A 26,047-nucleotide genomic window follows, 5' to 3' on the forward strand; every position below is an offset into this window, starting at 1 on the left:
CAAACAGGATCTGAGTGCAACAGCAGCATTCTCACCACTGATGAGTCGTAGCAGTTACTATTCAGAAGCATACTTGGCAGTGGAGTGGAGGTAGAACATAGTCATTATGGCTGCAGTGTTCAAATTTTGCCAGGCACATTTGTGACCAAGTGAAGATGCCTGGGTTCCAGGATGGCGCTTGACGTCTCCACCATCTGGAGGTGTAGGCTTGGGGATCCTTGGACCTCGACTGTCTTCACACACTAGCAATACATCCTGTAGAATTCTATCCGTTATATTTTATCTGCACAATCAGAATGAATCTCAGGAACCAAAAAGGCATATTGAAAAATACAACTTTTGAGCCATCTGGCCTCAAAATGGCAACTGTAACCCTGGTTTGGTTTGGTGCCTAGCTTATATATCTGAGTTTCTAATACTATATGGCTCGTAGCTGTTCATATCCCTATCCTCCAGCTGAGTTTAACAACATCTGGAGGGCACTTTGTTGGGAAAGGCTGCCGTTGGGTGATCAAAGCCAAAGAGAAGAAGAATGTTTCAGTGAGTCATTCACTTTTATAGAAAACTTTCCTAACACTGGTGAAAGTTGGAATATAAATTGATATTTTTAAAATAAAAAACAAGGTTAACTTTTGTAGTGAAACAATGAAATTAACTAATCTGTTGTAAGTAGTATAGGCATCAAATAATTTTATTATTAAATTATTATTGCTGTACTAATCCCATATGCAACTCCCCTCTATTTTATCTGTCCTTGTATCAAGGTTTGTGTTAGATTTGATTGTGGTTTTATTGCATATTTAGTGTTTGTTGATGTTATGGATGATGTCATGGCCACTGGCCGGAACAGTAAAAGTATGATTTGATGTCATTTTGTTGTGCTAATGAAGTGATTTAAAAATATTTAGCCTGTTTAATTTGTATCTCTCACCTTCAGCATAAATTGCTAACAGAGCAGTAAGAAGCAGAACGAGTGTAATTTATTTATAAAATAAGGCATAAAACTAATTCAGCAAATTAAAACAATGAAGTAAAACTTCAGCTGCCTATTCAGATAGGAAAACTGGAAAACTCATCTACTCTAACCTAAGATCCCAACAGTAGCAATTCTTAAAAGCTGGGAAAAACAGAAATAGTTTCCCCTGTTACCTAAATGTTTGATAATGATGGTGTCAGGTAGACTTCTGAGAAGGACATTCCAAATGTGAGGAGACACCACAAAAAAGATTCTCTTGCGACCATTCGGGAAAAAATTCTCTTGCTCCAGTCACCACTCCATAAAAGTCCTCAGATTACTCTGTCAGTGGATGGGCTGATTGACATGGGGAATCTGGGTCCTAAGCCATATAAGATTTTAAACTTTAAATGCAAGCACTTTGAATTGAGCTCAGAAACTGACTGGCAGCCAATGGAGTTGTTTCAATACATGATCCCTTTGCCCAATCCCTGTTAGCTATTCTGTCCACAGTGTTCTATACTAGCTGTAGTTTCTGAACTGTCTTCAAAGGTAAAGCCATGTAAAGCGCATTGCAGTATTCCAGCGTTGAAGCTAGTAGGGCATGGATAACTGGCTAGGCTACTTCTACAGAAGAAGGGGCTGCAGTCCGACCCCCATTGATAAAAGACGCCTTGTGACACAGAGGTTGCTTGAGCCAGAAGAGTGAGAGATTAATAGCACTCCCAGATCCTTTAAATGCCCACCCCATGAGTGCTTAAGGGCCTATATTCCAAACATGAATGTGTCTTTGCGGCCTGGGTGTTAGGAACTGCTAAATAGCAGATACTTGACATTTTGGATTCAGGTCCAAGGGAGCAGGTGGTGCTGTGGTCTAAACCACTGAGCCTCTTGGGCTTACCGATCAGAAGGTCAGCAGTTTGAATCTGTGATAGGGTGAGCTCCCGTTGCTCTGACCCTGCTCCTGCCAACCTAGCAGTTTGAAAGCATACCAGTGTGAGTAGATAAATAGGTGCCGCTGCGGTGGGAAGGTAATTGGCGTTTCCGTGCGCTCTGACTTGCGGCAGGAGAGTAAATGGCATTTCCATGCACTGTGGCACTTGTCACGGTGTCTTGTTGCACCAGTGGTTTAGTCATGCTGGTCAGTGTTAGAAACTGAATTATGAAAGCTAGGAGCTAAATGGCACCTTAAACCTAGGTTATGGGCGCTGAATGAACTGCAGCTAAAATATTTTGTTAATTTTTCACATGGTCTAGTCCTTTCCCTTCCCTCCCCCCTAATATTCTTATGAGGATCTCTTCTCTAGTCTTCAGAGAGTAGGTGGAAGTGGGGAGGCAAAAAAGGGTCCTCCTTTCCTTCCACTCCGCAATTTTAATCTGAATTTTTAGGTGCAGCACTGTGCCCAGAGCTCAGAAACTGCTCACGTTAATGAAATTCCCTGTCACAAAATGCGCCTAGAACAATGGGAGTTTTGAACACTGATGCTGGCCACATGACCAGAAAAGCTGTCTGTAGAAAAACGCCGGCTCCCTAGGCCTGAAGCGAGATGAACGGCACACCCTATAGTCAAGTTTGACTGGACTTAACCGTCCAGGGGTCCTTTTCCTTTACCTTGACCTACCTTTATCCCCATGAGCACTGATGTTTAGCTGTGTCAGAATGCATTCTCTCCTCTTTCCCTCCAGTCCCATAGTTCAGGAGGATTGTTACCTTTTAGCCATATTAGTTCTCATAGGAATTGCCATGTACTGAAGTGAGGGATGTGTAGAGAACTTTTCTTGGGTGGTTGCCTCTGGACCTTGACAGGGTGACAAGAATGAGGAAATGCAGGGGTTCATCTCAAAGAAGCAATCATTGGAAGATGTGCACATTTGGCTTTCCTGTTTCCTGCTATGTGATGCAGAAACCTTGATTGCATTCTGAGGATCCTCTTCAATGACAGTGAAGTTCTTGGGAAAGGTTTGGGTGGGGAGAACCTCCCCAGAGACTTCTTCTGGTTAGAGCTGTGAGTTCTTGAAGCTCCTCTGTGCTGGATGGGAATGCTTACCTCTGAACCTTTTCAGTTCTGTGCTCTCCCCAGTGAGCTCTGCCTGGTGCCATCATTAATCCCCTCCTTGCTGAATGTCAGACACATGACTGAGATTTTTCTTTTTCTAGCAGACATTTTAAAGTAGTGTTTGGTTTTATGATAAATTTTTATTGTTTTATTGTCCCATTTTCTGTGAATAGTTTTTATGTACACTGTTTAAAAATGTGAATAATTAAGCAGTATATGTCTTAAGTAAAATAAAAATAAACATCTTTTTGAGAACCAGAAAAAAACTTCTTTCTTCTCCCAAGCATTTGATGGATCATGATGATTTTGTTGCTGTTTTATTGACTCTTTTGTGTGGAAATTAGTATGGGTTTTGTTATAATGTTTTGCTGTTTTTCTGATGTTTATGTTCTGATTTATGTTTTTAAAGTTTTTAAAGTCACTTTGATATGCTTTCCATAGCAAGCAACTAATAAATTGAATAAATCAAAAATAATAACTGGCAGAATGCAGCCAACTTAGTATGTGTGCGATGCACCAGGTCACTGAAGTGAACTTGTCTTGTCAATTACCAGCAAATCTGGGTTCTGCTATTCAGCAACAGGTGACAGTTTTTCTCCAGAATTAAATTACTTCAGGTAGGGTTGCCACACGTCCAAGAAAACCTGGACATGCCCTCTTTTGGGGGGGGGCAATATCCAGGTGGATTTTTACATTTTAAAGGAAATGTTGGGGGGGCATCGGGCTGCTCTGAACACAGTGGCCACTGCCAGCCCGCGCCTGTGCACCTCTTTCCCTGGCTCAGGCTGGCAGCGGCTTGGACTATCTTCTTTTTTGCTCTTCAAGATATGGCAATCCTACTTCAGGACTAGTATAATCAGAAGTTTGAGGGAAGGGAGGAATGCTTGTGTTGCCTGGAAGGTCAACTTGGTATCTCTTCTCCCAGAGCAAGGAGAGAAAATAAAACTGAACTACAGTGTCTGTTAGGGACGCGGGTGGCGCTGTTGATTAAACCACAGAGCCTAGGGCTTGCCAATCAGAAGGTCGGCTGTTTGAATCCTCGCGACGGGGTGAGCTCCCATTGCTTGGTCCCTGCTCCTGTCAACCTAACAGTTCGAAAGCACGAAGTGCAAGTAGATAAATAGGTACCGCTCAGGTGGGAAGGTAAACGGCTTTTCCGTGTGCTGCTCTGGTTCGCCAGAAGTGGCTTAGTCATGCTGGCCACATGACCCAGAAGCTGTAGGCCGGCTCCCTCGGCCAGTAAAGCGAGATGAGTCGCGACTGGACCTAATGGTCAGGGGTCCTTTTACCTTTACAATGTCTGTTAAACCTCATACTACTTTGGCCGTTGTAGCCTGTGTGGTGACTCCTACAGCTAGCTTTGGGGCCTCTCTCTCCAACCGCTTGGCATTTTCAATATTGCCACCTGTACCACCAGCCACGCACAGTGACTTGTTCACAGATGGTGGTGTATGTGCAGGAAAGGGAGGTGGTCTAGGATAGCGCTTTTCTCTGCTCCAGTTTGCACTAGGTAGCTTTTGCTCTTTGCTAAAGGCAGACGAGAACATTGGCAGCCTGGGGGTGACTGGTACAAGAGGATAAGTATGCAAATACCCCATTGTCCTGTGTTTGGAAAGCATTGCCGCTTAACATAATTATTTGATAATAAACTCCATGGTAGAGAGATTTGGGTGTGTAAGGCTCAAATGCAAGCAAGCCCCAGGGCTTTACTGAGACTGCCTTGACACTGTGGACAACTGTACCTGGAAATTGCAGGCTTACAGGAAGTTTGACAGTGTGAGCTGGGGCAGGCATAGGAAATAACAGCTTTGAAGTTGGTACCTTTTATTCAGAAAGACTCTGAGACTGTGCCTCTCACCCTCTTTGTCACTAAATGCACCCAACCCCCCCAGGGGAGAGCACCAAGGTTTTGGATGGGCTGCCTTCTCAGGAGGTTTACATTTGCCACTATTTAAAATGCAAGCTCCCCCTCTAGTCAGTGTTGGGCTCTTTCTCCACCACCACCCCTGACAATGAGGAGTAGAAGAGAGCTCTAAACTCTTAATTGCCCTCAAAAGAATCCTATTTGTGGAACTGGTACAGAGTCGGGATACGTCATTCCTTTTGAGAATTGAAAAGAACCCCAGTGCTTTTACAGGAGAGCTTCCACTAGAGCTTGCAAACAGAAGCAGATGGCAAGGCCATGGCAGGGAGGCATGGTGACTGAGAGAGCAAGGGCACAGTGGTGATGCCACCTTGCCTGACTTGAATGCGCACAAGGACCTTGGCACGTGGTCTCAGGCAGGGCGTAATGACAGCATGCTTGGAAGCAGTGTGCTGCGGTGTGATCCTGAGAGCTGCCCAACGCTGATGGAGGGTTTGTTATATAAGGTCACCAACAAAAGCGTCTAAGTTCAGAGCCTTGTCTCCAGCTGAGATTTATGTGCGTCTGCCAATAAAAATGGGCTCCAGATGTGAGTAAACGGCTCAGAGCTCTTTGAATGGCTGCATTTTCCTCGCTTGATCTGGATTTAATTTGAGGCTGCAGAGCAGCAAAAGTGAAACTTCCAGTAGTCGCTTAATACTATGGCAGAAAGGCAAAAGGCAGCAGCAAGAGGCTTACCCCAGTGGTGGTAAAATAAAACAAGCCACAAGACTCTCCCCCTCACAGTAAGGTTGCTGAAATTATTTGCCCTAAAACTCTCTTTAGCTTCTCCACCCCCAAAAGCTGCTGGGCCCTGCCACTTCCCACCCCAAATGTGTGGCAATTTTGTGTCCTGATATTCTTGGCCTGGGGAGTGCTTGATTTGGATTTAATGTGTTGGTTGTTCATCAGAGATGGCAGTCTTGACTTTTTATGCTCCAGCTTCCTCTGTGACTGTGACAGGCAAGCTGTGGCCCCGGGGTAATTTTGTAAGGCAATTTGGGCTTGGAGAAGAGTGTTCTGGGGCCAGAGAACTGGCGTCCCATGGCAGACTGGTTTTCTGAGACAATGGGTGATTATTGTGGGGTTGATGTCCACTACTGCCACCTATTGGCTGCTTGCACACACAATGGGATGGAAATGCTGCTTCTAGAAGCCTGAAAGACCAAGCCTTTACTGGCTTTCACAGGACAGTTTAAGGGGGAGCAAATTTCATGGAAGGCCTGATAACTTGCAGCACTCAAAATAATAGATCCTTTTACTTTTAAAGACATTGTAATTCTCTCCCTTCGATTCAAAATCCCCACAGTGGTTTACAGTAATGAACAAAAGCAGGGTAAAGTAATGAAAGGCAGTGTTCAACAAGTCTCACCAAAGGGTGTAGGGAATACAGAGGTTCAACGTGAAAAACAAAAAGGTCTTTGCCTGCTGCCTAATGACTGCCTCATAAAAAGCAGATGATATTCACATCCCAATAATTAGGCATTTGTAACTCCTGGGCCGACGCAGGTGGCGCTGTGGGTTAAAGCCTCAGCGCCTAGGACTTGCCGATCAAAAGGTCGGTGGTTCGAATCCCTGCGGCGGGGTGCGCTCCCGCTGCTCAGTCCCAGCGCCTGCCAACCTAGCAGTTCTAAAGCACCTCCGGGTGCAAGTAGATAAATAGGGACCGCTTACCAGTGGGAAGGTAAACGGCGTTTCCGTGTGCGGCTCTGGCTCGCCAGATGCAGCTTTGTCACGCTGGCCACGTGACCCCTGGCCTCTTGAGTGAGATGGGCGCACAACCCCAGAGTCTGTCAAGACTGGCCCGTACGGGCAGGGGTACCTTTACCTTTACAACTCCTGGGCCCAGACTTTCACCCCATTCTGGTAGGTTAAAAAAAAGGCAAGGATGGCACGGATCAAGCAAGCATATTATAAGCAGTACTCCTACAAGCATTTTGTCTATGTCTACAGGCCAAAGAAACTGAAATACATGCCTTAATACTAGATTTTACTCTGGACCAATCCACAAACTGTGGTGCTGAACTTGTGGAGTCCAGGTTGAATGGTTGCTGTTGGGCATCTTTTTCAGAATTGCAGTTGCTGTTTTAATAGGCTTCTATGGGCCTTTTGTGACCCTTGGGTGGCACTTGATTGAGCAGACACAGGGCATGGAAGTTCATCTGCATTGGCATTTCGGTCCCCTCTACTCCTCATTTACCTGATCAGTTCCCAGCTGATAGGGAGAGAAGAACCTGTGTCTGGGCATGTTGTTATACAGTTGTCTGTGGTGGGAGAACTGTGAGCTTTCTGGGGAGAGAAGGGGGCGCTTCTGTGGAAAAGATGGAGCAAAGAATCAATGGGGCAGGTAAGTTCATAATATGCCAAAGGGCTGTCTCCTTCCAACCTGGAGTCCTTTGTGCAGCTGACCTACTTCTGTTTGTATGGTTGCTGCTGTCATAGTCTCTGCATGTGTTAGACAGTGGGATGTCTTGTCCAGTCCTGCTTGGGTTTCATGTTGCTTGAGCAGGAAATATCAGTAAAGCTGCCCGAGAACATTGCGGTTTCTTCTGCTGTTCCTTGCTGCCCATCTGGGATGGGCTTGATGGCTTCAAGGCCAGGTGACATGAAGGGCTTTTGCTTTCTCATTTGGAAACATCATTGAAGTGGAAGTGCCGGGGGGGACGGACAACTAAATTCTGCCACCCCTTTGTATTGGCATGGATTTGGTTTACGTTCTAGCAGGTAAATACAAGTTTCAAGGAATCCTGTTTGGATGTTACTCCCACTTGAAACTGATAAACAGGATGTTTTCATTGATTCCTCATTGTGCCAAGTGGGTGTTGCCTTCCGTGTAAAGAGATTGAAGTTGCCTCTAGTGTGCTGTATTTTCCCCCCCTCGTGCGCTTAACTCACCTCTGTTTTCCAGTGGTGCAGCAATAAAACTGCTTGCACATTTGCAAAGCTAAGCAGGGTCCAGCATGGTTTCAAATCAGATGGGGAACTGTGTGTTGAGATTCCTGCATTGCAGAGAATTGGACTAGATGACCCTTGGGGTCCTCTCCAGATCTCCAATTCTATTATTCTGACACTTTAGCTTACTAAATAGCAGCAATCCGGAAGCAGAGTCGATCAGGTTTTTCCTTGAGTAGCGCAGGCTCTTAATCTAACAAATATTTCTGGATATACGGTAGTTTCTTCCTTGTGTCTGTCAGGCAGTGCAGTTCCATGGCCTTTTTTTGCCGTACAACATTGGAACACAAGCCTACAAGGTTGTAAGTGTATTGTAGAGTAGGTAAGAGCAGTCCCCCCTTTTCTTTCTTAGAGGGACAGTGGCAGTGTTAGAAACTGGGATAGAAAAGCACCAGGGTTATGGGCACCAAAACAGAATGTCTAGTCGCCTCAGGGGGTGGGTTGGCAACACTTTTTATTATTTTGATAAACATGAATTAATACGCAATTCACATAAGTGACACATTGTTAATATCACATTTTTAGCAGAATTATTAATACATGTTTAATTTGGCGTTTGCAATAAAAATATTGGTACCATTCTTCAGTTTTCAGAAACTCTACTCTTTATTGTTAAACTCCTTAACATGCTTTCTGTCCTTAACATATACTTCAAGACATCAAAGCATATACATTTCAGTAATCCTTGAGTACCAGCCAGGTGCAAAAAATGGCACCCAGACTTTTTGAGGTGCTCGCAAATGGGGGATCTTTAGGTACAAAATGCACCTGGCGCCCTGCTAATTTTGAACCCTGGACAGTAATATTCAGTTACAGAACCTTGAGCAATTTGGGAGCAAGCAGCACTACTCCACAAGTCAGTGAGGAGTGATCCTGTGCCTCTTGTGACATTTGGCTGGGCTGTTCAATGAGCCCCAAACCGGCACATGTCTGTAGCTTTCTTCTGCCTTTCAGACTGTATATGTTACAAACATGGGGAGCAGCAGAGCTATAGGGATGAGTGTTCTCACTCTGCAACTGTCACTGTTTAAGCAACCCTTCATGAGTTGGAGGGCACTTTCTGAAGTGAGGAGTCTGTTGGACTCATGTTGGTGCCCCCCCCATTTTAGAACCCTGATTTTTCCAGGGTTCTAGAATGCGCAGGGCACCTCCGTAAGCAGAGGAAGGCTCCCTGTTTTGCAAGGTCACCCTCCATGAATTGGGAGGCAAATGGAATAGTAATGGTAAGCTCACATTCTCATTCCAACAACTCCCCCTGTATGTTTACTGCATACACAGTCTTGGGGCTGGGACTACTCTTGTGTATCACACTCCTGCAGGCATTATCCTTTCTCAGTGCAATATAGGAAGGTTTCATGTGCACGTTTAGCACCGTGGAATCTGCAAGCCCTCACTGGAGGAGCTGCTTCCAGGAAATTGGCACTTGCACGTCTCTTTTGGAAGTGAATGTGCTTTCAAGGGGAGAGGATTATTTTCATTAAAATTGTGTGGTGTCAACTTTGGAGCCAGGGTCTGTTCTACCCAGCGCTCTTTGTCCAAGTTGTGCTGGAATGGGAATGGCTGGCTGGCTTTCTAATTAGGAGACCTTTCCTGCCTAGCAAAGTTTCCAGTGACTATTAACATGAGGTCTGCAGAATGCTGGCTGCAGGTCTGAGCCAGAGGCATTTGCACCCCGTGGAATAAGCAGACAATACTGGAGTTAGTCTACAGCCAGCAATTTTCTATGCTGGAGCAGCCTAAAGAATCCCTGGCTCGCTTTGCAAGTGCTTCAGAGTCTCTGTTCCAGCCTTCTGGGTGAAATGGCATGGTGGTGGGAAAGATGTAGCGTCCCACTCCAGGGTGTCTGCACTGTGGCGTTATTGAAGGCGGACAAGCCCCATAGTTACACGCCATCCTGACCTACTTTGGGAATTTGTAGGTCAAAAGCCAAGGCATTTTAGCTTCTCTGACTTTTTGTTCCATAACGATAGAGGATCTTGGAACTTGGGAGCAATGCAAGATCAGCCAGAGCCAGCAGTCATGCAGTCCACAATATCGGGTACATTGGAGCACTTGTTTCTGGCTCAGATGAAATTGTTTGCTCTTGGAAGACAGCAGTGCTCTTAAACACCCCGAATCCCTTTCTACCACAATGTCGTAATAATTCAAAACCAGAGTGGTGCAGATGCAGGAGATGAAACAGGTGGTGTACCTAGACAAGTGTGTGAGAAGTTCCACCAGGGCTGCTCCTCACAGCTCTTTGGCTGTTACTCATAGCATCTTTTCAACATAAGCAGTAGACCTCTCTTTGTCTCTTGCTTCAGCAAACTTGAGAATTGCAAGATGAGGAGCAGGGGCCTGAGAGGTGGCACACTGGCAGTTGGAGGGTAGGGACAAGCCTCTTTTGGCTTGGATTTTAGCCCCCTTCTCCCTCTAATCCAGGGGTAGGCAACCTAAGGCCCAGGGACTGAATCCGGCCCAATCGCCTTCTCAATCCGGCCCACGAATGGTCTGGGAATCAGCGTGTTTTTTCATGAGTAGAATGTGTGCTTTTATTGAAAATGCATCTCTGGGTTATTTGTGGGGCATAATAATTCATTCATCCCCCCCAAAAAAAATAGTCTGGCCCACCACATGGTCTGAGGGACAGTGGGCCGGCCCAATGCTGAAAAAGGTTGCTGACCCCTGCTCTAATCTATGGGTAGGCAAACTAAAGCCCATGGACTAGATCTGGCCCAATCGCCTTCTAAATCCGGCCCTCAGACGGTCCGGGAATCAGTGTGTATTTACATGAGTAGAATGTGTCCTTTTATTTAAAATGCATCTCTGGGTTATTTGTGGGGCATAGGAATTTGTTCATTTTCCCCCTTCAAAATATAGTCTGGCCCCCCACAAGGTCTGAGGGACAGTGGACTGGCCCCCTACTGAAAAAGTTTGCTGACCCCTGTCTCACCCCTGCAGAGGGGAGAGCACCACCAGCTGGGCTCCCATAAATTCATTGCTGAGCAGTGCAGAGGAATGTTCAACTATAAAACAGCACCACTTTTGAATTAGCATTACTTGCACTTGCTGCCAGTAGAGCTTTGAACTCTGTTTCAGAATTATGCCCTTAACTTCTCCCCAGCAGTGTGTTGGGTAGTTCTCCCAACCTTGCTTCTCAAGCATTGGTTTCTCAAATTGCGAGGTTGAAGTTTGGACAGAAAGAAAGGGGAAGGCAGCTTGGATTTTGAAGCACTTCTAATTGATGGCAGCATGAGTGCTGGGAGGTGGCATAGTTCCTGCAGATGCTACACGCTTTGTTAACGTCGCATAATGGGATTGTTAATTTCCCTGGGCTTTTGTTTTGGAGTTTCACTACTGAAGGGATTCTGTTTATAGATTAGTTTGACACTTAATTGTGGCCACAGTCCAGTGGACTGAGCAGAATCTGGGTCAACCTGTGCATGAACTTGAGGCATCTTTGGAGTATATGGGGCTGACTACCCTGAGCTTACTCAGCTGCAGTTGGTGGAGAATGTACACCCCATTGGTCAACACCCCCAGCCAAAACCTTGAATTGAGAAGCTCCTTCGGGGTTGAGTTGATAACACCTATGGCTTCCACTGAAAGTAAATGGGTAATACCGATTGAAGTATCAGGAGCCTCAGAGGGAGGTTTGCCAAGGGGTATACACTTCATAATTATCCAGGAAAACTCACTTGGTTTGACGTGGTCTCTTTGCCAATGCTTACTGTACACACATGGCTGGTGCTGGTGGAGAAATTAGCTCTTTTTGATCAGCCTACCAATATTCTATACCACATGTTGGAACATATCCACAGCTACATGTGCTTTGGACAAAGTAGGCCAGCTGGCTGGAAGGTAAGGGGTCTTTGCTCACCTGAAAAGAGCACTGAAAAGGGAAAGAGGAGGAGAGAGATGCATCAGTGACCTATGATTCTGCATTTCAGGGAAGGGTGGGGTAGTGGTGAAGATTTGACTGGAAAAACATTTCGCTGGCTGAGCCGCAAGACAAGAGAGCTGCTGTGCTCAGTCTACTTCCCTACCCGTGAAAAGGCTTTGCTACGACATTTGTGCCAGGAAGGCAACAGTGACTTGGGTTTCACGTGGAATTGGACATCTCCATGGGGACGGGTAAACAGGCAGCTTCAAACACTGTGGAGCATGCCTCAGTGAGGACATTTGTCAGTGTGGAATGAGACACTTGCTGTTCCAGGCAGAGCACTAGAGGAAGCAGTAATGAATGGGCTGGGTAGAGGACAGCAGCAGATTCCTCTAGGCAGGTGTCACTGACTAGCACTAACCACTAGTAAGCAGGCAATAGTCCTGTGTGCGCTGTTTGCATGTATGCTGGCACAATTCGAGTGTATAGAAGACATTCCATGCTATGAAAAATAAGTGCACGTAACATGAATAGAGTGGCCTAGATCTAGGAAATCTTGAATTTATCAGGGCCTAGACAGGATTCCCTTTGATTACATATGTCATACTAATAAAATGGAAATATACATGTTGGGCTGCTAGCAATCTGGACTCTGTTTTCTAACTATTCCACACTGTGATGGTGATGCTTTAATATTCAAAGGACGCTGAATTGGAGTTCTTTCTCTCTTTTTTAAAACTGCTTTGGAGATCTGGTGCTTTAGGCTTGCTTGTGCGGGTATCGCATTAAAGGGCTACAACCAGGAGACTAGTCCTGGTTAGAATTATTCATGTATCCTGGAATTTAAGATGTTAAAAAATGGGTGCTAGGTGACCTGCGTTTTTACAACTGGAAAGTGGCCCCATGAGATGCAACTAATTTCTGGTCTACATCTCTAGTAAATGGAATATTTTGGATGTTTATAGTTTAAAACGATCTACTCCTCTGGGGAGAGAGAAGCTTTACTGGGATTGCTTATGTTTCTCTACATTTGTAGTAAACTTCAAAGTGCTTGGAACTGTCTGTAAAACCTGTTTCCTTTTCACCTCTGCACATAAGGGGCAAGGCTGCTTGATGTGAGATGTTGCAGACATTCTGTGGAACAACTTTCTTGACCCAATAATTAGGACATAGGTGTGTGTGGTGGTGGAGAGGGGTGCCATAGTGTAATGCAGAGCATGTGGGAATGTTACAGGTTCAACCTTTGGCACTTGCATCTTAGGTGTCGAGACTGGGAAAGACCTGGGCAGCAGAAATGGAGGGTGATGGGCTAGATGGACCAGTAGCCTGACTTAGGTAGTTTTGTGCAAATCCCCAATAGTGACTGTGCCTTGATTGGTGCGATAACATCTTTCTTGTGAACAGTTTGGAAACTGACACTTTTGCTATAAGAGGCAATGATGTTTCTGAATTCCAGTCTGAGGTTGTGTTTTCTAATGGCCTGTCTTGCTGCTCCCTTTCAGGTTGCCATAAAGATAATTGATAAGACTCAGCTGGACGAAGAGAACCTCAAGAAGATCTTCAGAGAAGTTCAGATCATGAAGATGCTTTGCCACCCACACATCATCAGATTGTATCAGGTATGAATGCTGTGTGTTGGTGTCCACTCTGAGGATTCACTTGTTAGTGTTCTTGAGGTTTGGGAGTAAAGACCCACTAGGGTGGGACATGGGAAACCTCCAAATTTAGCTGTTCAACAGGCATTAACAGAGGTAGGCAGCTTTTGCAGTGACTGCTGCTGGAATGAGGCCTCTTAGCTTCTTGAGAGAAGCAGCTTTCTGTCAACTGAATGCACATAATAATGCCAAAGATGAACCATTCCAGAATCTACACAACCATCTTTCTGCACCGCCAAGGCCTGTCAGCAGCCTATTCATATCCGCTGTTTCTCAAGGAGTAGAATTTTTGCATGTGATTCTTTCATGTGGCTTTTGACTGAAAAGTGACTGAAACAAAAGACAGCACAGGCTGCCTGATGACCTCCAATTTTGACATGGGATGTCCAGTTTCTAGACTGTTAAGAGCAGGGTCCAGGTGTGTCCCTCTTGGCTTCCACCCACCAAATTGTTTTGAGACACATTGAAAAACCACTCTGTCCATAAGAAATGCCCCCCCCCCCGTCTATGGAAGTGGGGTGATCTGGAGGAAATTTCTTGAGCCTCAGTGGTTCCTCCAAACCCCTCAAAAGCAAAAAGGGCTGCTTATAGTCACAGTTCAGTGCCCAAATTTTATTTTCTACTAGAAATGTCCCTTCCTTCCTTCCTTCCTTCCTTCCAGCAATTTACAAGCAAAAGACTGAAAGATACAAGGCTAAAGCCCTTATCCACTCTGCTCATCGAAGGCGGTGGTGGCGGGGGATCAGATCTCTAGGCTGGCTAATGTTCAGGCTCCATAATTCACTACATGGGTCCATTTGGACAGGGACCCCTTTGAGTATGAAAGGGTGCTGTTAGAAAGACTGGCCTGGTACTCCTGTCATGGGGTGAAAATTCCATGGGACATACTCATTTGACCTCATCCATGCACACACTGCTCCCTGTTACAAGCTTTTTAAACTTTTACACTTCTGTTTTGCTCTGAGTCTACAGAAGAGTGTCTCCCACTGTGCTAGTTTGACATTTAAAGGGCACTTCAGTGAAACCATCCCTTTTGCTCCCCTACCCCCTGTCCTATTCCCCGTGTCCTATTGAGTAATGAGAACCTTAGCAGTTTGCTCTGGGAAAACCTGCTTACTGTGCTCTGTGTTGCCATTGTCAGTTGCAGCAAGAATCTGTTTAGCCCCAGTTCTGCACCTCACTTCTTCTTCATCATCTTCATTGGTACCAATGCAGATACAGTATTTGGGGAACTGCAATGGGAAAACAAGGCAGAGAACCATTACTGTTCTCTTGCCTTGATTTTTTTGCTTCCAACCTTCCAGCCCACTTCTCTCCACAATTCACTGTGCCCTGCATGGTGAGGATATGGAGTCCCAGAACCTTGGCCTTCAGGGAACTTGTGGCTGACCAGCCTCTTTTCCAGGAGTTTCCCTGCTACATCTCCAGCGGTCTGAATGAGATGGTAGACAGTGGCTTTGTTAGCCTATCTACATCATTTACCCAAGGAACCAAGGTTATTTGGCACAACAAGAAGGTTTTAATTGGGTGCATATTTTGCCTGAGACCTGTCAGATATCTGGTCTGGATTAAACAGAATGGAAGGGCCTCCAGAGTAAACAGCCAAGCTAGTTACCTCTGCTGTTGAGATGCTTGAATTGCTTGTGGGATGTTCTTTGCCCTTGCAAAGAGACACTGCTGCCTTTGCTGACAAGTCTGTATCTACTTGAGTGTTTTAAGTTATGAGGTCAACGATGGAGCTTAGCTCCACCTCTGAAAATGCTTTAGAGGATCACACCTGAATGCTTTTGAGAAAGCAGGGTGTATGGGCTGGTCCTTTTTGCTGGCTGAAACATCCATCAGGTCATTCAGATTAAATGCCTTTATATAATTTGAATTAAAATAACAGACCCATCCTTATAGGCTTCAGTTACCATATTTGCAAGTTTTTGTTAAGAGGCATTAATTACCCAAAGGCATTCTTAGCATGGCTTGTGGAAGTACCTTTAGAGTAATATTGGGCCCTCAGAATGGGAAGTGCAGGCTTTTTCAGCTTGGAAAAGGCATCTTGAAAACTCACTTCCAGCATTTTAGCCTGAAGTTTAGCCTGTCTTGCTTGCTTGAAGTTTGGGTCCTTAACAGACCTTGTGCACTTGAGTGCAGCCGCTGGGTGGGTGCTTCTAATTTGTTGAGTGTGGCTCAGTGTATTTAAGATGCAAGTCACAAAAAGTAAGGTCCAATTAGCGCCAGCTTCCTTTTGTCCTAGGCAATCTCCTTATCTGTCAGTTTTCTGTCCTTGTGCAGGTTATGGAGACAGAGAGAATGATTTATCTGGTGACAGAATATGCAAGCGGAGGGGAAATATTTGGTAAGTACATTTATTGCATTCTTTAATCAGATAATGTACTTAGTCAACTACAGTAAACTTAAAATAGCTGCCCCTCCTCTCCGCTTTCAGCTGAGTGATGCCCTTCAGGTCTTGGAACTTTCCATTGATCAACGTATTTGGTGGGAGGACTTGCAAGCTGCAGTGAACTGGCTTTGCTGCCTTCCTTGGGAGGAATAACATTTAAAAAATGAGGGTGCCTTTCATAACTAGAGGCCTGAAATGTGCAACCTTGGGAAAAGTTTTGCCAGCTTAAAATTCATTTTCAAAACTGGTGGGTGCATTTGAGCAGAGCAAAGCTGTTCTGAGTTGGCTTCTCCTGTGGGAAAGATGGAGCTAATGATCCACAGCAGCTTCTGTGAAAATTAAAAGGGGGGTTAGTTTGATAAACAGTCACTAGTAAATGGTCCCAATGCATTTCTGGCTGGAAAATTGCATTTTCCAGTGCATAAAACTCAATAACATCTTGGGCAGGCTTGCTAAATCTCCAAAGCTCTCTTGTGTACCTTCTGTGGCTTTCTATTGTGGATTCTGGCTAGCAGCATACATACATAAACAAACATGCACAATACATCCACATTCTCAGGGCTTTCGTGCCACCTGAAAACACTTTGCCCCCCTTATGGTTTGGGGGTGACGTGTTTTACAAAAATGGTTTGGGTGAATTCTCATTCTACAAATCTCAGCTCTCTCCCATGACTCAGTAACAAGGGTAGGGAAGCTGTGGTCCTTCAGATGTTGAGTTTCAACTCCTGCCAGCCTCAGCCATCATGACAAGTGCCTTAGGGAAGGTCACAGTGAGGTTCTCCATCCCTTCTCTGCAGAATTAACCTCTGTGGGGCAGATGAGGCAGCATCTGATTTCCAGTGGGGCAGAGCCAGCCATTTCACATTCTCCAGCTGGTTAAGGGTTTTTTGTTATTTTTTAAACTATTGATGGTATATGATATGTCATTGAAAACTGCACAACTGAGGACTGTTGCTCTGCATTTTTCAAGAGTAGCTACTTGCGACTGTTCAAAATGCTCTGGACAAGCACTTTTCAGTCGGAAGAGAAAGACAGGCCACCAGTCTAAGTGTGCCACTGCAGAACAGGACCATTCTTTTGCACTCAGACCATACACACACACACGTCTGACAGAGATTAGCCCCTGCAAAGCAGACCGCAGAGAGCAAGAGCACCTTCAAAGATGGCTCAAGCAAGCGGGCCAAGTCACAAGGGTAGAGTGGAAGTCATCATTTTAAAGGAAGCCATAGGCACTTCCGGTGAAGGTTTTAGTTTTTATTTCTTTTACTTGGTGATATTTTGTTCTTTTATGTAAACTGCTTTGGGGGCCCTTGCTAGAAATGGAAAGTGGTATGAAATGTTTTATAATGACATAACTGAAGAAACACTGCTGCATATGGAGCAACTGCTTTCAGCATTTTTAAAGACAGAGTAATGTAAAGAGTTTGCCCATGGAAAGCTGACTTTATAGCTGGCCAGACCACTTGCCCACCTAGCACAGCGTTGTCTGTGGGGACTGACATCAGCTGTCTGACAAGAAGGAGGGGGTCAGGGAGAACTGTTTCAATCAATAATCAAGAACATTTTGACGAGATCTTGCCTTTTGGACTCTCCATGGAAGACCGCATGGCCTGTGGTTGCCTTGTTCTCCCTTTTGGTTGGGAGATGAGCTGTCCAGTGGAGGGAACACAGAAGCATGAGCTCTCTGCTGGATACACCTGGGGAGGTTTGACTGGTCAGAAGCAAATTGTCTTCAGTATCTCTCCTCTTCAGGGAGCTCCAGCTTCTGTCGCTTGCATATCTAGCCTGAGCCGAGCAGCTTTCCCTCCAGCAAGTCGCCCTGTGTGAGTTTGATCAGGCTTCTTCTGATGGTTACTAAAATAACCTTGTTACGTGCAGAGTGGATGGAAATCTCCCCATTGCTTTTGGAAGCCCTTCATGCTGCAGTAAATTCAGCTCGTTTGGAGCAGCTGATTTGCTGCACGCCGTCCAACCCCCGTGGCCTTGCTTGCTAGCTGAGAGCTGGCAAGCCTAATTGTGGAACCCGCTTCTGTCATCTGGCCTGTGCATCTTGTTTACCTCCATCATTCCCCAGCTGTCTTCAGCCGCCACTCAAGATCTACTTTAGCCCTAAACCCCTCATCTGCTGGGAGAGTGAAACCAGAACTTCCTCTGTGTTTCCTAGTGAAAAGCTTCTCAGGAGCTCCAGAGAGGAGGAGGAGGAGGAGAGAGATTTGTTGAAGGAAGCAGAGGCCCAGTGTTTCTCTCCCTTCCTTGATAACTTCCACCCCAAGAAGAGTCTCTTCTAGCTGCTGGCTTGTTTCTGTGCTGAAACAAGACAGTTTCAGGCAGCTCCCTTAGCTGGCCACATGGCTTCCATTCAGGGTCTCTTTCTCTGTATGGGCGACTTGTTCCATTGGAGTAACTGGCTGCACTGTGAGCAGCTCCCAGAGCGGCTTCCCTGACTGCAGCTGTGTTAATAACGCCCTGTCGCTTGTTTACACTGCAGCTACTGTAAAAAGGAACCTGACATTTAGGGGGAGGGGGAGGAGACAGCTTAATGTTTAAAGTGACTTTTTAATTTCCGTTGGTAATCTGGCCAAAGCTTGCGGGTAAGGAGCTGGAGCACTTGCAGCCCTGACGTGATCCAGAGCGCTGAGCTATCCTTTCCACCGCCAGCCCAAGCAGATCATTGTCACTGTTGGCTTCAGAGCGGCCTGCGCGTTGCCTGGAAAAACAGCAGCAGGAGCTCTGCTGAGCAGAGCTGCTTCCAGGCAGTTGAACGCTGCTGGGCCTTTGTGGTGTAATGGCAAGGGGCTTTCGATTCCTCCTTCCCTTCTTGGCTGGGCCACCCATATAGCGTCATAGTGGGACTTGCAACCTGCCCCTTAGGTAAAACATAGGTGCAAATGTCAGTCTTCTTTTTGAAGGGGATGGCTAGTGGCGATGGATGGAGTTGCTCTACCCTTTACTCTGAAAATCTTCAGCAATTTTAGAGGCCTTCAGAAGGAGGGGCTGAGTGGGCATGAAGCATACGTTACAGCTGTAAATCCTACATAAAGAGTGCTGGTAGGATGCAGTAATTTTCATTACATGGGAACAATAACTGCAGGAAACTGGGGAGCGTGTTTAGGATTCTCTAGAGTGGAGCTGCTTATTGGGCAGACATGATCTATAGTACCATGCATCTATCAATCCTAGCAGTATAAGCAAATTTCTCATATGGTCCATCAAAGTTCCCCTAATTGAATTAGGCCAGAGGTAGGAAGCCACAGGCTCAGGGGCCAAGTGCAGCCCTCCAGGCATCTGTATCTGCGCACCCCACCCTTGTGCCTGGCTGGAATGTGTTTCTGAAGTGCAATGATGTCCCTTTCTTACCTGAATGTGTGGGGTGCAGATGTGTGGGGTGAGGGCAGAGACCTGTGGCTTGTTCACAAGTGGGATGTAGCCTACTGCACATGTGTAGTCACATCCATTGCTTGGCCCACTTTGTGCCTCTGGACCCATCCACCCACTACTGCTTTGTGGCCCTGGGAGAGTTGAGCAAATCATGTAGTCCGGATGTGCTGCTGGGATGACTTTCTAAGGGTGTTAGTGGAGCAGCTGGCTGCCACTTTAGCTCTAGGTAAGCAGAGTTGATACTGAGTGACCCCAACCAAGATGAGAACTGATAGCTGCTCTGGGCATGCCATTCATACCTGATATTGGGAGCTTTCACTCAGCTCCCTCCCAAGAGATATTGTCTCCAAATGACCTGGTACCAATGACCTGGAGTCTGGCAAAGAGCTTTTAGAGAGAACTCATTTATTTGTCATTAACCTAGGGAAGTGTTTACTTTAGAAAAACAAAGCAGAACACCAGTTCAGGTCCAAGAAAATAGACACAAATCTCTGTGCCTTTGCAGCAAGGTTGATCCCTGGCCATTCTTAGAAAGCTTTGATCCATTTGCAGGAAGGCTTTGTTGCTAAACATGTGCTTTTTTCCTGGGGCAATCAAATGGCTCTTCATAACATTGTTAATTGTAATAAAGAGTACTTCTGTTGCTCCTGTCAGTGGAACAAAGGCATGTAGACTTTATCCCAGCTGGTAACTACAATGGTGGCTGGGACTGCTGCAGAGATGAAGTCTGCAGCCTGATCTCCTAATGGGATCCAGGCCTCTTTGGTGGACAAGGGAGCTGGGATGGAAAGGGAGCCATTGCCTGGTCTTGCTGGAGAGGTGGATCAAAGTTGGAAGGTACTGAATGGTTTAGAATGGGATCTGAGCTGCTTCTGACTACATCAAGCAAATCCTTCTGTTTTTTTCCCAACTGTTGAGTAACAGAGGAAGAAAGGGAGATTTGCTCTCACGAAGGACCTGCTCTACTGTTCACATGGAGCACATGCACCTGAGATGATAGCTCTCAGCTGAGAACAGCAAGATATGCCCACCCCCATCACCATTTGGGTGCCTGCCAAGGGCTGAGATTCATCCAAAAACATTGACCTAGTTCAGCCTTTTGCTTTAGGAACTGTTAAATTGCAGCGGGAAAGCCAGTGTGTGGTATTGGGAACGACACCACAGATGCATCCAAGAAACCATTTTTTCAGAAGGAGCCTGCTGCTTTGGCCTCAAAGGGGAAGGTTGGGCAGTTTCAACCTGCTTCCCTTCATAAACTGTATTAATTATAGAGCGAAAGATGAAAGTCTGCTGTAGAGAATCAAAATTAAGCTAAAGTTTTCCCATTAGGTGGTTGTTTTGGCCAAAAGTGCCCACTAATTAAAATACCCAGGCACAAGCAGTTCACAGTAAATACTAATTACACAAACACATCAAAAGCCTTCTGCCTCTCCAGATAAAGAGCAATTTCTTTCTTTTGATGTTGCATTTCTAATATATTTTGATGGGGCTTTCAGCCGGCAAGCTTCTTTTCCTTCCCTGATTAAATTTCATTTATAATAAAAGATACCAGGTGCAGGCAGTGAAGTGGGTGTGTGGTAAAGTTGCAGAGGGTGCCTATACACACTTACTAGGAAGTAAGCCCAACTCAGTGGGACTTGCTTCTAAGTCAGCATGCATAGGATTGTACTGCTGTTCTTCTTAAGGAGCAGCTGAGGAGGTAGAGTCTTGGGTTTGGATGCAGGAGTGAACATTGCAGCTTCTCCTGAAGTCTCCCTAGTGTCAGGGCGGGAGTCAGGAACAGCTCAGCAATAACTCACAAGGTGCCAATGAAGTTAACTCTTTATTCAAAGAAACAAAACACAAACACATTCTAAAACACAAACCCTCCTGGCCTCTCTGAGTGCACACATACATATGCCCCTTTCTTTTTTTTAGCACATACCGGGCAAATATTTCTTTAAGCTGAGGTGTGAAATTTTACTGCCCAGGTAGAAATGCAGAAGAGAGAGGGAGCCCACCTTCCTTTATGGGTTGAAAGGTGGCTTGTGGGCCTATCAGCTGCAAAAATGCTGCCAAATTTGTGCAAGATTTAGAGTAAAGAGCAGCCTGTTGGATAATTCTGTGTTTCACAATCTGTAGATGCAAGCTACCTCTGGCATTAATCACTAGAAGGCAGAAAGGCCCATGATACAAAGCTGGTTACAAGAGAAGATGGCAAAAAGGCACCAAGTTTTGTCTCAGAGACAAAGGAGATGAAATGTTTGTAACCTTCCTCCAGGAGATTACCAACATGGTTTGGCTCTTGCCTCTGGAGCCCAGTAACTATTTACAGAGAAAATTATTCTTTTATGAATACTCAAGAAGCAGTCCAAATGAACTGTGAAGGGAGGAAAGGAGGAAGCAAGCATGAGGGAGTTGCTTTTGATCCCACCTGAGAATGTAAGAAGGGCTTGTGGCCTTGACTCTTAAGCTCTCTGGGCCAGGAGTGAGGTCCTTGAGATATAGCTTGAATCCATCAGGCGCAGCATGGCCAACACTCGGAGATGATGGAGCTGCAGTCCACTGTCCCCCCCCCCCCCCGACAGAAATCATATTGCTACTTTTACTTCTTCATAGCAGGAACACTCTTAGCAGAGTGAGGCCTGGGGAATAAGGTTAGGTCTAATTAGTGCATGAAGGGGTTAATGCCATAGAATAAACTGTCCTGCTAGGCCTAGCTAGGTCACTCCCCTGCAGCTTGGGAGGAAGGTAGTCAAGAGTATTATTGTAACTCAGTTAACCATAGAAGCTCAACCTGTGAGGAGGTCTGAACTGATTGCTGCAGTTCAGACTGCATGGCTCGTCTAACCAGCCTCCCTTGAGTTCCTTTACCCATAATTTAGGAACTTTTTCACCCCTATAACTAAGCCACATTTGCTGCCTGTGCAACTTTTCTGATTGCTGTCTGGAAGAGCACATGAAGCTAACATTTGGAAAGTTTGTAAGGAAACTATTTTTAACTTACCAAACATGTGGCCTTTTCCTGTGCTAGGAGAAGTGAGGAACTTTGGAAGGAACTTGGAAGGATATATTTTAAAGGTCTAACAGTCACTATTTCCATGCTTTTCTTTGCTGCATATTTGCTATTTTGAATCTCTGCTGGGGTTCTCTCACTAAAGCTTATCTGTCCCAAACCTAGAACTTGACATCCAGGGAATTTTCCTTTTATGCTTACATTTTTCTCCTGCACCAACATATTCTGCCTGTATTACAGATAAGAAATTGTGCTTCAGAAGCTATGGAAACTCTAGGTTCAAATCTCTGTCTGACAGACAGACAGGCAGACAGATCTACTTTAAAAGGTGTTTATGTAGCCAAATCTTGGGAGGAAGTGTGGCATATACATATAGCAAATTAAAGACAATACTTCCCATAGCAAAATGCAATAATGGTTCCATGCTTTATAATTGAAAATTGTTGTTCCTCTCTACCAGAAGCAATAATAGAGCGCAGCCACACTTTCACCTGACCCATAGTTTGATTTTATTGTGTTCTGATTAATTCGTCTGGACCCGGGAGCTTTTCTCATTTTTCTGTCACTGTGCCTTGCAAAAACCTGGTCTTACCCCTTAAACTAATGCTCAGTTAAGCAAAATCTCTCTTATAAATGATATTCTGCACGTCTGATAAGATCCAATTCAGCGGGTAAGATTGGTCTTTCGGAAGACACAGCTGCAGAACAACAAGGAAAGCTTTCGGACCTGTGGGGATTAATTGACACACCATATGATCAAAAAAATATGGGTCAAGCAAAATTGTGAATGAGCCCATACTCTCTCTGGTGTTCCTTATGTACATCCTCTCCCCTTGCCTCAAATGATGCTGGCCTGAGACGGGGTCTTCTGCCTAGACACATGATTGGCTCACCTAGCTCAGTACTGTCTGCACTGACTGGCAGTGACACTAGGAGTTCAGGCAGCAGTCTTCCCCAGCCTTACCCAGAGATGCTGGGATTTGAATCTGTGACCTGCATGCAAAGCAGATGCTCTACTCACTGTGCAATGGCCCTCTCCTTGAATTCCCAAATGGTTAGCAAACAGGCTCTCTATCTTGACCCAACCATTCCCCTCCCTCCACACTAATGTGTAGGAATTTATAATCTCCCCCTGATTTTTTTCTTTCTGCCAGCTACTTCTTGTTGTTCAAGCTGGGCAGGCATCATGTGATCTACCAGTCCCACCAAAGAGCTGTGGCCTATTTATCCGCGGCCGCCTTCTGCAGGAGTTTCTTTTGTGACATTTTCTAAATAACCCATTGACAACTGGAGGTTGCACAGTGTTCACAGTTTTCAGAAGCAGCAAACAGCTAAAAACAACCTTTGGGCCAGTTTCCTGCTTGCCTCTTTATTAAAAGAGCTATTGTCAGGGTGAGAAGGCTGGAGCCAACAGCTACTGTCACAGGAAACTGCCCTGCTCTGGCTGCTGCCATCATCCCAAAGGCTTCTCCCTTGCTGGCACTGGGGTTTTGTCTGAACTAAAAGGGGCTCCATATACCACCCCCCACCCCCGCTCTGGGGGCTAAATCAAAATAAAATAAAATCTCATCTTCACAAAGGAAACTTGGCAGAACTTTGCCTTCCCTTCAGAGCCTCAGCCTTTTCCTTTTTTCAGGATCCATCATATCGTACACACATACTCCCTTGCACACTATTTTTTCCTGCACCCCTTCAAAGGTAGAGGTCAGCTGTTCCAGGGACTTTTCTTTCACTTGCATCTCCTCTGGTTTCTTGCATATGGAATGTGAATCTCGTAGGCCTCTTTCCCCCTCTGGGGCAAATTTGCCCCAATCCCTGTAATTGTTCGTGGGAAGGTGACCCCTGAATATCCCCTGTTACTCACTCACAGTGCTCAGCATAATTGCAACAGCCTTCATCTAAAGCTGACATCTTTTATCAATCATGGTTGCTAAAATACAGTTGTGTGTCATTGGAACATTATACTTGCCCAGAGAGGCATTTTTGCTCTGGCATGGAGACTCACCAGAAGCTGAGTCTTAGCATCTTGCAGAAGTATTCTAAGGCGTTTAATTAGGGCTGGTGATTGGGGTACCTACCACCATCCTTGGGTATAGGGCAGTCTTTGAATCCGACTGATTGTGCCCAAATATGAAAGGAGCTCTCCTGCTGCAAACCTAGAGAGGTTAGCTTCTGTGAGCTGGGGCATGTCTTGACACTTTTCCTGGCAGTTGTGCCACCACCTCCTTGTGATGTTTTCCCAGCAACAGATGAGCTAGATAGATCCATTCTGGGCAGTGCAGGCCTTACAAGTCCTGCAATAAGCCAAAGTAAGTCTATACTGATCCAATAACAATGGTTATGCTTTCTCTCTCTTCTCCCTCCCCACCTCATCTCCTTCAGATCACCTTGTGGCCCATGGACGAATGGCTGAAAAAGAAGCCCGGAAGAAGTTTAAGCAGATAGTGGCAGCTGTCCATTTCTGCCACTGTCGTAACATCGTCCACAGAGATCTGAAAGCAGAGAATTTGCTTCTGGATGCAAATCTGAACATCAAAATAGCAGGTTGGCCATTTTAAAAGATGGAAGCATAGACTACCCAAGCAAAGCAGCCCAGGTCAAATTCTGGCAACTTGAGGTTTCTGACAAGTGACAGATCTTGCTGCTTCTGCTCCGGGCCACCAAGGATGGTGTTCCACTGCCCTTCCAGACTTTTAGGGCTTAGTTATTCATGATTCTGCACCTCCCCTTGGGGCCAGCCTTCCCTGCTGCTGTTGCATTGCTGAGCTGATCCAAAAGAAATGATTAGAAACCTTTATAGAAAACCTATGATACTGGGTGGTCTCTGAATTGCTTCCCTCCTGTTTCTCTTTCAGATTTTGGATTCAGTAATATCTTCACGCCTGGTCAGCTGCTGAAGACCTGGTGTGGAAGTCCCCCCTATGCTGCCCCTGAACTCTTTGAAGGGAAGGAGTATGATGGGCCAAAGGTGGACATTTGGGTAAACCATCAAGAACCACTCTGCACTGCCAGCATTTCTCTTTGCAAGGGGAGGGGGAGGGGAACGCTGCTTCTGGAGCACACCGAAGCAGCCTTTTTGTCACTATATGCATTTGATTAGTGAACCAACTTTTGTCATTGTTCATGTGCAATAATTTTAAACTTTTTAAAAGATATAAGTGGGATCTTTTTAGAAAGGGGCTCCTCTGATCAGGGGCCCTTTTCTTAAATAGATTTTCCTTACTAGGGCACATGTTTGCTTCATGCTGCTGTTGCCCCAAATGACACCTAACGTTTGTGCCCTCTTCTCTTGCAGAGCCTTGGGGTGGTGCTCTACGTGCTGGTCTGCGGGGCCCTACCTTTTGATGGGAGTACGCTGCAGAACCTGCGGGCGAGGGTCCTGAGCGGGAAGTTTCGCATTCCATTTTTCATGTCCACAGGTAAAGGCTCTGTGGGGAGATGTCCCCTTCCTCTTCCTCCTCCTCCTCAGCAAAGTCAGCAGCTACAGGTACTGGCTGACATCAGGGGTTCAGTTTTACACTGGCAACTTCTGGAATTTGAGGTTGCCTCGCTTGGGGCGGCCATGCCTGGCACTCTGATCTCTTTGAAATAAAGAGCTACAACAAAATCCCTTGTAGACTGAGTAACTGCATTTCACTGCCCAGCTGCTGAGGACACCAGGTGATTGCAAAACTAGGAACTGCAGAGAATGTCAGAGAATTTGGATGCTAGGTGGTCTGGGCCAACACGCTCGACAAGAGTTGTAGGTTGGGTTCTTTTGCCCTCTCTTTTCCTTCTATGTGCTTTGAGCACTACTTATATGGGAGCTGAACTTGCCTCCTCATAGAAAGCTAAATTCATGGCCATGTTAAAACTGGATTTTCAGTTTCTGGTGTACTTCTTTTCCTGCAGCTCAGAG

The 26,047-nt window shown here is 45.7% G+C and overlaps 1 protein-coding gene across 3 annotated transcripts in view; it reads left to right on the forward strand.

The window, feature by feature from the left end:
• SIK3 (SIK family kinase 3) overlaps positions 1-26,047 on the forward strand; it is a 93,218-nt gene that overhangs the window by 43,009 nt on the left and 24,162 nt on the right. For all 3 annotated transcript variants that reach the window (XM_081889747.1, XM_081889746.1, XM_081889748.1), the window contains exons 2-6: positions 13,232-13,348; positions 15,668-15,731; positions 24,532-24,693; positions 25,005-25,129; positions 25,445-25,568. In XM_081889747.1, coding sequence (XP_081745873.1) covers positions 13,307-13,348; positions 15,668-15,731; positions 24,532-24,693; positions 25,005-25,129; positions 25,445-25,568 — 517 coding nt within the window. In that variant the 5' untranslated portion in view covers positions 13,232-13,306. The remainder of the gene's footprint in view (positions 1-13,231; positions 13,349-15,667; positions 15,732-24,531; positions 24,694-25,004; positions 25,130-25,444; positions 25,569-26,047) is intronic.

Source organism: Podarcis melisellensis (assembly GCF_964234715.1).
Source record: "Podarcis melisellensis genome assembly, chromosome: 15".
Lineage (NCBI taxonomy): Eukaryota > Metazoa > Chordata > Lepidosauria > Squamata > Lacertidae > Podarcis > Podarcis melisellensis.